Source organism: Symphalangus syndactylus, chromosome 5 (genome assembly GCF_028878055.3).
Source record: "Symphalangus syndactylus isolate Jambi chromosome 5, NHGRI_mSymSyn1-v2.1_pri, whole genome shotgun sequence".
NCBI classification, from domain to species: Eukaryota; Metazoa; Chordata; class Mammalia; order Primates; family Hylobatidae; genus Symphalangus; species Symphalangus syndactylus.
In genome coordinates, this window is record NC_072427.2 from 15,707,886 (window position 1) to 15,720,580 (window position 12,695).

Consider the following 12,695-nt stretch of genomic DNA (forward strand, 5'->3'; position numbering starts at 1 on the left):
ATGCATTCATTTACTTCCTTAAACTCAGCCATGAGGAAAAAAGACATATGTGTGCAGGCATGCATGTGTGTATGCATTTTAAGATATAAGGGAAAGAGAACTATGCTGACCTGGCAGTACTGAAAAAAGAAATGATTTTTTATTAGTTAAAAAAATTTACATCAGCAAAAAATAGCATTGGTTAAAAGTAGTTACTAAGATACATTCTTGTAGAATAAAATCAGATTGAACTACAGGTTATCTGTATCAAATTTTCAGACGTCTGTTCAACTGCAAATTTAACTGCTGTGCTTTATTTTTTATAAATCATGAACTATTTAATAAAAAGGTTATCCAGAGGACTGAAATTTAATTGTTTCTAAGGCATGTTTTTATTAGTATTTTTATAACTTACATCCAAGGAAGTCAGCTTTTGGACTTGATCTACAATTAGTGATCTCAAGGGAGAAATGACAATAGTGACCCCAGGAGAAACACAGGCGGGGAGCTGGTAACACAAACTCTTACCGCCTCCTGAAAGAGAACAATGAAAAAAATATCTGTTAGGTTCTGTCTTAAGAGCATGAATTTTTAAGTTACAAAAGAAATCACATCATTAATAGGACACCAAGGCATACTGTCCCCGGTGCCAACAATTTGCAATACTCAAATGACTCAAACTATTATATTTAGGCAATTTAAATAATGTGTAAAAATGAACTTTAAAAAAAAAGTTTTTTTTTTTTTTTTTTTTTTTGAGACAGTCTCATTCTGTTGCCCAGGCTGGAGTGCAGTGGTGTCATCTGAGCTCACTACAACCTCCACCTCCCAGGTTCAAGCAATTGTCATGCCTTACCCTGCCCAGTAGCTAGGACTATAGGCATGCACCACCACATCCTGCTAATTTTTGTATTTTTAGTAGAGACAGGTTTCACCATGTTGGCCAGGCTGGTCTTGAACTCCTGACCTCAGGTAATCCACCTGCCTCAGCCTCCCAAAGTGCTGGGATTACAGGCACAAGCCACTGCGCCCGGCCTAGGATATCTTATATAGACATATATAATAGCAAAGGCAAGAATTAGGGCAGGAAACTTAAAATGCAATGGAATACAGTAAAGTTTTTATTTCTAGTAGTAGAAGAGTCTCTAAAAATGACACTAGGATTAAAATAATTACTTTCTATATAATGTTTATTTACTTTTATTATTTATAAATCCCATCACTTTGGGAGCCTAAGACAGGGGGACTGCTTGAGCCCAGGGAATTTGAGATCAACTTGGGCAACACAGAGAAATCCTGTCTCTACAAAAAATTTAAAAATTAGCCAGGTGTGGTGGCACATGCCTGTAGTCCCAGCTTCTTGGGAGGCTAAGGTGGGGGGAACTGTTTGAACCCAGTTGAAGCTGCAGTGAGCTGTGATAGCACCACTGTGTTCCAGCATGGGTGACAGATCAAGAGACCCTATCTCAAAAATAATAAGAAATAAAAATAAAATAAACCTTATTTGGAATATTTACACATGCACTATATCTATATTATAATTATATATATAGACATTATATACAACACAATATACATATTATATATAATTATATATTATATATCTCTCTCTCACAAGTGGTTGAAATTGGGGTGGAAGGACCTTAAAAATGCCCTCTTGAAACCCTAAAGGACAATGGAAAGTCCTGGAAAAAAAATCAATGGATTAGATCGTTGCCAAGGTTTTTTCCAGCATTAGAGTTCTGGAACACCAAAATAGGGTTGAAAGGAAGGCACAGAGTGATTAATAAATTAATAAAAATTGAAATGCTGATTATTAAGCCAAGGCTATCTAAATCTAAAAACCAGGATGAAAAAGTTCAGATGCCAGTCAACATTATACAATAATGACAGCACTAGCTAACTTGCTAAAGGTCACAAGTCAAGTGATAGACAGAGGGAGGACTACACGTAGGTACTGAAACTGCAAATTCTCCATGCACTCTGCCCTGTTTATTTAATATTCTCATGTGAATGACTATAAATCATTGAACAGCTGTCACAAGCTTTAACAGCACAATGAATGTCCCAGACTCTTTAAAGTGGGGCCAACACAATATTGTGCTAAATGATTTTCATTTAATCCTGATGCCACTCTGTGAACCAGGTACTTTACTGCTATCACCATTGCACACATGAGAAAATGGATCCAGGGAGTAAAGTGCCTTGCATGTGGCCACACTGCCGTGAGCAGCAGAGCTGTTCTTTTAAGTCCAGGCCTTTGGTCCATAGCTGATGGACCACTATGCATATATGCATATATGATTTAACCACTATGCAACACTAGATTGTTGCAAATAAACTGCCAGAAATGGTCATGGTCTCTGACAGCGATTTTTCTGTTTGATTTCCAAAATTGCTTAGACTAGAAAAAAGAAAAATTCCCAAAGAAAAATTCTGGATCAGTTCAACACAATGAGCTTCGAGTTGAAAATCTTACAGGGCTATAAACTTCGTCATGTCAACAACCAGAACAGAGGATATAAAGTAATATACTTTCTTACTATGGTACGGGAGGTTTAAGAGGTCCCTAAATGATAGAAATACTGTGTAGGTGGTCTTTTTATTTCTATTAAAGAGCTTTCATTTAACATCTGCGAATGGATTCCTGCCAATTCACTTCTAAAAATACATACCAGTCGGCATCAGGATAAAACAGTCTTCACCAAGCAGTGCAGCATTGATCGCCTCTAGCTGATTAGTTCTAAAATTATGCAGGCCAAATTTTTTGTGAAAAATCTTCATCATTTCCTTTGTATGAGGAAAACTAAGACTTTGGAAACGCTCATGTTTCAGATTTCTGGATGCTAAATTTTGTGCTGACTTGTCTAGGAAAATAATCAACATTAAGAAAAATCAGTGCATGAATACAGTGAAAGTACAGCTTTAGCATTGCCCTTGCCCTGCAGAATCACTGGCACACGTTTCCCTGCAGCACAGTTCTTAAACTGTTTACTGGCTTTCCTTCCCTACAAGTCTCAAAGCCACCAAAAACTTGCCAAAGGCCCAAATCAAGTATTTCCTTGACTTTTTCTTTTTTTTTTTTTTTTGAGACAGTCTTGCTGTCGCCCAGGCTGGAGTGCAGTGGCGCGATCTCGGCTCACTGCAGGCTCCGCCCCCCGGGGTTCACGCCATTCTCCTGCCTCAGCCTCCCGAGTAGCTGGGACTACAAGCGCCCGCCACCTCGCCTGGCTAAGTTTTTGTATTTTTAGTAGAGACGGGGTTTCACTGTGTTAGCCAGGATGGTCTCGATCTCCTGACCTCGTGATCCGCCCGCCTCGGCCTCCCAAAGTGCTGGGATTACAGGTGTGAGCCACCGCGCCCAGCCGATTTTCCTTGACTTTTTCTACAGCACCTACCACTTTTATTCCTTCCTTCCTCTTCTCCCTTCCACCAACCATGACCACCAAGACAATCATGGTTTTCTACTCACTTTAAATTCCCTTTCCTGGCTCTACTTCCTCCATCTGCCCCATAAATAGGGGAGGGAGTCTTTCAGATATTTGGGACTGGGCTCTGTAGACATTCTTTTTTGGAGCTTTCCTAGTCCTGTGATCTTAAACATGACCTGTGTGCAGCAAATGCCTACACCTCTCTTAAGACCCAACTGACAGCCTCCTAAGTTCCAGTCCTGTGCACAGCTCCCGTTGTCTGCAAGACATTGGTACCTGAATGACTTACCAGCACTTTAACCTCTAGTCTTAAACTAGCCCTTCTCAGCTTTTCTCCAAATCTGACTCTGCCTCCTGACTCCCCTGTTTGTGTTACTGGTGTCACGGTTTTCCCAGTCATCAGTGTCTGAAACCTTGGAGTCAGGCTCTTCTTTCATAACATCTCTCACACGTGTCCCTGCACTGTAGCCTGGCTGTCGCAACTCCGGTTCAGCACAGAGAACAAGAGGTACTCACAGAGCTCTGGCAGTTACGCTAACCCCAACACTCAACTGTCTCAAGATAATTGCAAACATCAAGTATGACACATTCTAACATGATACAAAAATAAATCCATTAATCGTTGTTTTAAAGGTCAGCAGCGTAGCTGTAAGAACAACCTCCGTGGTATTAAGTCATCAATGGCAAAAATAGGGAGGGCTGTACTTTATAAACTTATTTCAGCGAAAAAATACTTTTGATAACTTTATAGGGTTGATGTAAGGTTTTAAAATTATTTTTGGCTTTTCTCTGGAGCCTTAACAGTGGCTAATTTCATTCCTCTCAAAACTTCTCTCTCACTAAGCTGTGAGCTCCAGGAGGGTAGGAACTACTTAGTATTTGTTATTCATCTTTAAATGATCAGCGCCCAGCATAGCACATGGCATGTAGTGAGCCCTTAGGCCCAAAGAAGTAGTTTGACTGGTTTAAGACACTTCTGACTTCATATCCTTTTTAGACTACCTATATTTTAACATTTTAAGACATAAAACCGCCGGGCGCGGTGGCTCACACTTGTAATCCCAGCACTTTGGGAGGCCAAGGCGGGCGGATCACGAGGTCAGGAGATCGAGACCACGGTGAAACCCCGTCTCTACTAAAAATACAAAAAAAAAAATTAGCCGGGTGTGGTGGCGGGCGCCTGTATTCCCAGCTACTCGGAGAGGCTGAGGCAGGAGAATGGCATGAACCCGGGAGGCAGAGCTTGCAGTGAGCCGAGATTGCGCCACTGCACTCCAGCCTGGGTGACAGAGCGAGGCTCCGTCTCAAAAAAAAAAAAAAAAAAAAGACATAAAACCTGCTTCTCTACTTTGTATTAATCGATTCTCATCAGTACAGAATTCTAAAATACATTTTTAGCATGTGAATTCATTTTTGCTTTTGCCCATCCCAAAATCATTAAAAACTTGGCCCTCATGAGTTTATTGTTTTGGGAACTAAAAAATGTTAATTCAAAGGCAAATCACATTTGTAATGACTTTAGAGCCTTACTACAATAGGTTATAATTACACATTTTACAAAACTACAGCTGCTATAGAGACAAAAGAGCAACTTGCTTTTGAAATTGTGATTTGTAATTCATATCATCAGTAGAAATTTGCATAGCAACAATGTGGTTTTCAGGCAATGATGATTTGCTATGGTTTTTCTTATATAATTCCTATTTTGGGACAGTTTTGTTTTCATATAAGCATTCAATTTATTTTAAACTTACTAGTGTAATTCTGAATTGACTCTGAGAAGTTTATGTTTTGAGCAGTAGATGCCACTGGAAGACAGTTTGTCTTGGCTGAAGAAAGTCTTTCTGATACTGATTTAATTGGCCGACCTTCCTTGATGGGTTGATATGCAGCTGTGGAAGATTTGCTGGCTGCTAAATTATGCATTATGTTTTCCCAGTCATCATCATCATCAAAGTCATCTATGTCGAAATTATCAATATCATAGGAAGGCTGGGTTTCTCTTTCTAAGTCATTTATTGAAGCAGTATGTTTATTCTGATCTTTCACAGCAGTGCTTGTGAGAACATTTCCTGGGAAATAAGAGCTTTCATTTTTTTTTCCTAGTCTTGGTGTTTCAGCCCAGTTGCTACTTACAAAGGACTTCTGTAAATGGGTATTGAATAAAGGTCTTTCAAAAAGATTCTCCCTGATGGCAGAGAATCCTGTCTTTCCTAGGGTGGTAGTCAGTAAACAGTCCCCAGGGGAAACAGAATTTGAGGGAAGGTGTGACAAATTTAACTCCTTCATAGAATTCCCTGTAGGGCAGGAATCACCCTCCATAGGGCCATCAAGTGAATCAGGCCTGCATCTCCACATTAAGCCAAGAAGACTGGCATCACTTTTATTAAATTCTACTTCCGTTAGAAGTTTCCTTCTGAAGAGAGAAAAGAGAACAACGTATTAAATATAAGTAGTTTACTCTGGTAGGCCACAAAAGCAAATCTGTAGTTTTCATACCAAACAGAAATTGTAGCAAAATATATTCGTTTCTTTCCCAATCTTAAAAACATGAATACGAATGTTAAAGGAGTGGTTTGAAAAGTAAACGAATTTAAAACATAGTGGCATGATGATCATCCTTATGCCATTTCCAGGCCAGAAAGCCTGAACATTTTGCCCTGTCCATTTTTCACTTAAAGTGGTAGAAATATAATCAGATATATTCCAGAAGGGGGAAAATCAAGATACCTTATGTTCCGCTGCTGAAGCAGTTCGTTCCCACAATCCAAAAGTTTCAGTTTATCATCAGGAATAGTATCAATTAATTTACAGATGTGCTCCATCACGTGAATAAGCTGCTGCTGTAAACTTATCTGTCTAGCTATAAAATAATTATGTTGTTAATATTTTTCTTTGAAAAAAAAAAAAAAGTCTTGGCTAGGCGTGGTGGCTCATGACTGTAATCCCAGCCCTTTGGGGAGGCCAATGCAGGAGGATTGCTTAAGTCCAGGAGTTCAAGACCAGCCTGGGCAACACAGTGAGACCCTGTCACTAAAAAAAAAAAAAAAAAAGTCTTAAGATTTTGATTTCTTTTTTTTTTTTTTTAAGTGGGGCTGGGCACAGTGGCTCATGCCTGTAATCCCAACACTTTGGGAGGCCGAGGAGGGTGGATCCCCTGAGGTCAGGAGTCCAAGACCAGCCTGGCCAATGTGGTGAAACCCCATCTTTACTAATAATACAAAAATTAGCCAGGCATAGTGGTGCGTGTCTGTAATCCCAGCTATTCGGGAGGCTGAGGCAGGAGAATCGCTTGAATCTGGGAGGTGGAGGTTGCAGTGAGCCAAGATCGTGCCATTGCACTCCAGCCTGGGGGAAAAGAGCGAGACTTTGTCTCAAAAAAAAAAAAAAAAAGAAAAAGAAAAGAAAGAAAGAAAGGGGGTCTGGCTCTGTTGCCCAGGCTAAACTGCAGTGGTGCAATCACTGCTCATGGAACCCTCAAACTCTTGGGCTCAAGAGATCCTCCTGCCTCAGCCTCCCAAGTAGGTGAGACTACAGGCCTATGCCACTGTGCCCAGCAACACAACACATCTTCTTCTTCTTTTTTTTTTTTTAATTAATTATTCTTTGTAGAGACAGGGTCTTGCCATGTTGCCCAGGCTGGTCTCAAACTCCTGGGCTTAAGTGATCCTCCTGCCTTGGGCTCCTAAAGTGCTGGGATTACAGGTGTGAGCCACTGTGCCCAGCCAAGTCTTAAGATTTTGAAAGTCACATATGTAAAATGTGAAGCAGTGTAAAAACAAGATCATAAACAACCATATATTGTCCTATTATCTTCCTGTGAATTAACTTGAAATTGGGTTGTCTCTATGCTTTATCATAAGAGCTCATAACTGTTTTCATTTAATTTCATAATATTTAATATTTCTTGGGGTAAGCAAGGGCATTGGCTGGAACAAAGGTTTATCAGTTAACTATGATTTTATTTTTAACTAACTTCATGTGCAAAGCTCACTGTGCCAACACAAAGTGTATTGTTAAGCGTTGGACAGGCAAGAGCCCTACCTGTTGTTCTGATCTGCCTGGAATCCAGGCTTCCCTTTAATGGTAACAGTATAGCACCAAGATTTCCTATTAGACCTACCCTTCCCACTCCCTCAGTAGGCATCTGACACAAGGCAGCCCAGTGAAAATTAACTCTGGAAATACTTAGGACTGACTGGGAAAAAGTACCTCCCTTTTTCCAAGCTTAATATGATTCTGGTGGCCATTTCTGTCACCTTATAAAGAAAGACAGATTTCAAATAAGATTGATACAAAGGAAAAGTAGAAAGCAGGTAGAAAGAAATGGAGGTTTGACCCGGAGAGATGGGACAGAAGAGAGGAGAGAGAAGGCAAGTGAGAGAGAGCATCTCCCGATACGATGTTTGAATAACTGAATCCTGCCAGCCCACTCCCATTTTAAAAATTAAGCCATAACTAATAAATAGAATTTCAAAGCAGTTGAGGTTTTATTTTATTTTATTTTTTGAGACAGATTCTCGCTCTGTCTTCCAGGCTGGAGTGTAGTGGTGCAATGTCGGCTTACTGCAACCTCCGTTTCCCTGGTTCAAGCGATTCTCCTGCCTTATCCTCCTGAGTGCCTGGGACTACAAGTACACGCTGCCACGCTCGGCTTTTTTGTATTTTTATTAGAGATGGGGTTTTGCCACATTGGGCAGGCTGGTCTCGAATTCCTAAACCTCAAATGATCCACTCGCCTCGGTCTCCCAACGTGCTGGGATTACAGGCGTGAGCCACCGTGCCAGCCCTTTCCTTCATCTAAAACCTCAACTGCGCCTGGGCATGGTGGCTCACGCCTATAATCCCAGCAGTTTGGGAGGCTGAGGCTGGAGGATCACCTGAGGTCAGGAGTTCAACACCAGCCTGTTCAATGTGGCGAAACCCTGTCTCTAATAAAAATACAAAAAAGCTGGGCATGGTGGTGCACGCCTGTAGTCCCAGCTACTCAGGAGGCTAAGGCAGGAGAATCACTTGAACCTGGGACGCAGAGGTTGCAGTGAGCAGAGATTGCGCCAGTGCACTTTAGCCTGGGTGACAGAGTGAGAAAAAAAAAAAAAAAAGATGAAGAAAAGAAAAAAAAATGGCAATAGGAAGCAAGGACAATAGATGCCTTTGCCACCTCTCAGGCCTAAAATCTGCGAGAGTAAAAAACAGTTTAGGTGGGCTACAGGGGAAACAGTACATATCCTCAGAAAACAATTAGAGAAAGAAGGGGAAGAAAATGATCAGAGAAGAGGATGAGGCTACAGGGACATTGCTGACAGCGTAGTCAGTTAAACGGTTTACAAGCCAGGAAGGACAGGAAGTGAAGACAGAACAGGGAGTGAAGATGGCAGGGTGAAGAAGGGCATCTGCGCAAGAATGGCCTGGGAAATTTGGACTTCTACTGGTGACTGAGAGAAATATGAGGTATGAGATGTAAAATGGAATTGCTGAATTCCTATCTTACTTCTGTTTTCTCTGCAAGGAAAACAAGCATCAGATTGGAAAGAGAATACACAATGGTCTGATGGAACTGAAAGTCAAGACAGGCTCAGAGAGAGATAAAAGGGGGTACCTAGCTATCAGAAACTAGCCCAAGACTCCTTGTCTAGACAGATTATACCTCAGAGTACAAAGGAAACCTGCAAACAGGATCTCAGAGCCCCTGTCACTGACACGTGTGTGAGGCATCTAGTGAATAAGAGAACTGATGGAAAGTGAGGACAGACAAACATTGTTCTAATTTTCAAAAAATTTGAAAGTGATCGCCAAAAACTACAGGCTGGTGATTTGATGTAAATTCAAAGCAAAATTCTACAGCCTGTTATCAAATAGCTGCTTTGTGAGCTCTAAGGGGGAGGAAATAATAATAGAGTTAGCAAAAGTTCATAAAAACAAACCATCTGTCTTAACGTATTTCCTTCTTTAAAAGGATTACTAGACTGGCAGATAACAATAGCTACCATTTATGAAAGGCCTGCAGTGTACTAGGCACTTTACCTTGATCCTGACAACTACCCAGCAAGGTAGATATCATTCTCCTCATTTTATAGAAGAAAAAACTGAAGTCCAGAGAAGTTTAACTATTTGCCATAGTCACATAGCCAAGAGTAGGAGACAGGTTTCTATCACAGGTCTGCAGCACTGTAGAGTCAATGTCCCACCCATTCCTTCTTGCTGCCTCACACCTCGAACTTTTTGGAGTCACATAGTCAAGTCTTTTGTGTCTCCATGGATAAAGAACAGAAACGTGGTCTGAAGACAGATATGTAACTAGCTGAACAAGAAGTGGTGATGAATGGACTGTTGTAAGCCAAGAGGGAAGCCTCTGTTGACATGCTGTAGAACTCTGTCCTTGCCCTTGTTCTAGCTAACCATTTTATTAGTGAAACTTAATGATACAGAGACAGTATAATGCAGTTGTTATCAATGAAAACTCAAAAGCCTCAAGACTGCTGTGTTCAGATCCTAGCTCTGCGGCTAATTCTATGACAGTGTGTAACTATTTAACGCTCCTGTACCTTAGTTTCATTATCTGTTAAATGGGGATAACAGAAACTACCTTAAAGTGGGCTAGGCGCGGTGGCTCACGCCTGTAATCCCAACACTTTGGGAGGCCAAGGTGGGTGGATCACAAGGTCAGGAGATCAAGACCATCCTGGCTAAAATGGTGAAACCCTGTCTCTATTAAAAATACAAAAAATTACCCAGATGTGGTGGTACACACCTGTAATCCCAGCTAATCAGGAGGCTGAGGCAGGAGAATCGCTTGATCCTGGAAGGCGGAGGTTGCAGTGAGCCGAGATCGTGCCACTGCACTCCAGCCTGGGTGACAGAGCGAGACTCCGTCTCAAAAAAAAAAAAAAAAAAAAAGGAAACTACCTTAAAGTTTGAGGTAGTTTATTGTGATGACTGAATTAATTAATATTGTAAGGCACTTTATAAGAGTGCTCAGCACATCAGTTATTTCATGAATATCTCTAAAATAAATTGAGTCCAAAATAAACAACAAAAAAACTGGAGGAAAGAAAAACAACACACAGAGAACACTACACACATGACCTGCACATGCATGCAGACATCACTAAAAAAGCCCAGCAGCCCTCAGACTCGAATGCGCGACAGAGATATTCAGGGAACAAAGAAGAGCTCTCGGAAATTGCCTTGATAGAAATTAAAAAATTCCATAGAAGAGTTAAAGATAAAATCAAGGAAATACCCTAAAAAGTAGAAAATCAAGAGATGAAAAATAGAAAAGATAATTAATGGAAGTCTAACATGCAAATCATAGAAGTTCCAGGAAGAGTGAAAAAGAGAAAAAGAAAGTAAAAAGAAATAATGCCAGAAAAACGTCTACAAGAGGATGTATATTTTCAGACTGAAGGTGCCTCTGAGCAGCAGACACCAAGGGTGGGAAGGGGGAGTGTCATTTATCAAAGTCTTGCACTGCTATCCGATTATTTACACTAGATATTTAATAAAAAATAAAAAATGAATTAGAAACAAGACAAGCAAACAAGTATTTAGCTTTTTTTTTTTTTTTTTAGAGACGGAGTCTCGCTCTGTCGCCCAGGCTGGAGTGCAGTGGCGCGATCTCGGCTCACTGCAAGCTCCGCCTCCCAGGTTCACGCCATTCTCCTGCCTCAACCTCCCGAGTAGCTGGGACCACAGGCGCCCACCACCACGCCCGGCTAATTTTTTTTTTTTTTTTTTTTGTATTTTTAGTAGAGACGGGGTTTCACCGAGTTAGCTAGGATGGTCTCGATCTCCTGACCTTGTGATCCGCCCGCCTCGGCCTCCCAAAGTGCTGGGATTACAGGCGTGAGCCACCATGCCCAGCCAAGTATTTAGCTTTAAATGAACATCAAGACCCAGACCCAGACTCAGAGTATATACAAGGGAGAACCGGAGGATGAAAGGTCAAGAAAGCAATTTCTAGCAAGGAGAGTTAAAAGACCTAATAATATTTAGTCAAGGGGGGGAAAAACTCTATCATGATGAGATTACACTCTGTGGTCTGTGTTTCTGAAACACATGATTTTGTGGAAGTTCTCATTTGTAAATAAAAATTTAAAAACCTCCTAGAATTAAAGTTGCAGATCTTGGCTCAGTATGAGAGATGATTTCTAACAAGTAGCATTTTCAAAATAGGGAATGAACGCCCTTGTGAGAGCATGAGTTCGAGTTGTTCAGCAAATGCTGGCTATAACCAGTGAACAAGGTTATGACATCAGAAGAAAAGAGACTACAAATCTGCCATTTTATCATATACAGGCACAGGTTCAAAACACAGTCTTTGTGCTATGTTGTTTTCAGAAGTAAGTAGTTGAAATACATGGTATGTCTAAAATATTGTTTGTACCGTCACAGTCTGTGCTGGTTTCTGGATTCGGGACCTGCAGACTCATTTTCTCAGGTTTTGGCAAAAGATCTTTTGATGTGCTAAGAACATCCTCTTTTCTGTCAGAGGTGTCAAGGTCCTTTAACATACTGCAAATAAAAAAAATGTTAAGCCAATCACACTACAGGCTAGACTCTATAATTCCGAAACCCTTAATATTTTTCTACAACTGATCAGACAATATATAACAGAAAAGAGAAGCAGTTTTTAAAATTTCCTCAATTATAAAACTTCTTTAGCTGGTCCTCAAAGTTGTCCCTCCTCTGGCCCCAAGAGCCCTTTTCAACTTTATCTCCAATTATGTCCTTTCAGTAACACAAGGCTTCAATCATACTGTACCACTTACATTCTTCATATAAGCCCTGCATTGCCTATTTTGGGGATTTTGCCACTGATCCTCTCAATTTGGAAAACCTGCCATTCCAATATCTTTGTACCCAAATCGCACCTGTTCTTCTAGCCCCAGCCCAAGCATTACTTCTCCAGCAAGTGATTATTAATGTCTCTTTTTTCTGAGATTTCAAAGCACTTTTTCTGGACTTCTCTTATTATGCAAATCTATGTATATGTGTTTGTGTGTGTCTGCATATATAATTACCTCACCACACAGATTATACAAAAACATATTAACATATAAACCTGGTCAGTCTGATTAGATAGAAAAAATACTTTACAAATAACAAAATAAATTAGTACTGAATGAGTGTTAAAGAGAGGATACTGTGGAAATCCAAAGAAAGGTAACATTTTTTGGAACTTGAGAAGGCTTTGCCAAGGAGATAAGATTTAAGCAAACTGAATGACAAGTATGGGGAAAGTGTCAGACTATGAAAGAAAGATTTTAAAAAGGACAATTCTAT

At 40.5% G+C, this 12,695-nt stretch overlaps 1 protein-coding gene and 1 non-coding gene across 8 annotated transcripts in view; one reads left to right on the forward strand and one right to left on the reverse strand.

The window, feature by feature from the left end:
• The window catches only part of BLM (BLM RecQ like helicase), a 101,507-nt gene that overhangs the window by 50,426 nt on the left and 38,386 nt on the right, over positions 1-12,695 (reverse strand). For 4 of the 7 annotated variants that reach the window (XM_055277186.2, XM_055277187.2, XM_055277185.2 and 1 more), the window contains 5 exons: positions 11,797-11,924; positions 6,141-6,273; positions 5,165-5,826; positions 2,655-2,846; positions 395-513 (listed from right to left, as the gene is read on the reverse strand). In XM_055277186.2, the coding sequence (XP_055133161.2) occupies positions 395-513; positions 2,655-2,846; positions 5,165-5,826; positions 6,141-6,273; positions 11,797-11,924 (1,234 nt within the window). Of the gene's footprint in view, positions 1-394; positions 514-2,654; positions 2,847-5,164; positions 5,827-6,140; positions 6,274-11,796; positions 11,927-12,695 lie in introns of those variants that run through there. The other 3 variants (XM_063638549.1, XM_063638550.1, XM_055277188.2) reach the window with 2 other exon arrangements.
• On the forward strand, positions 11,424-11,493 carry LOC129483660 (small nucleolar RNA SNORD18). Its single transcript, XR_008658166.1, has one exon. It is a non-coding gene; the product is annotated as a small nucleolar RNA SNORD18 (small nucleolar RNA).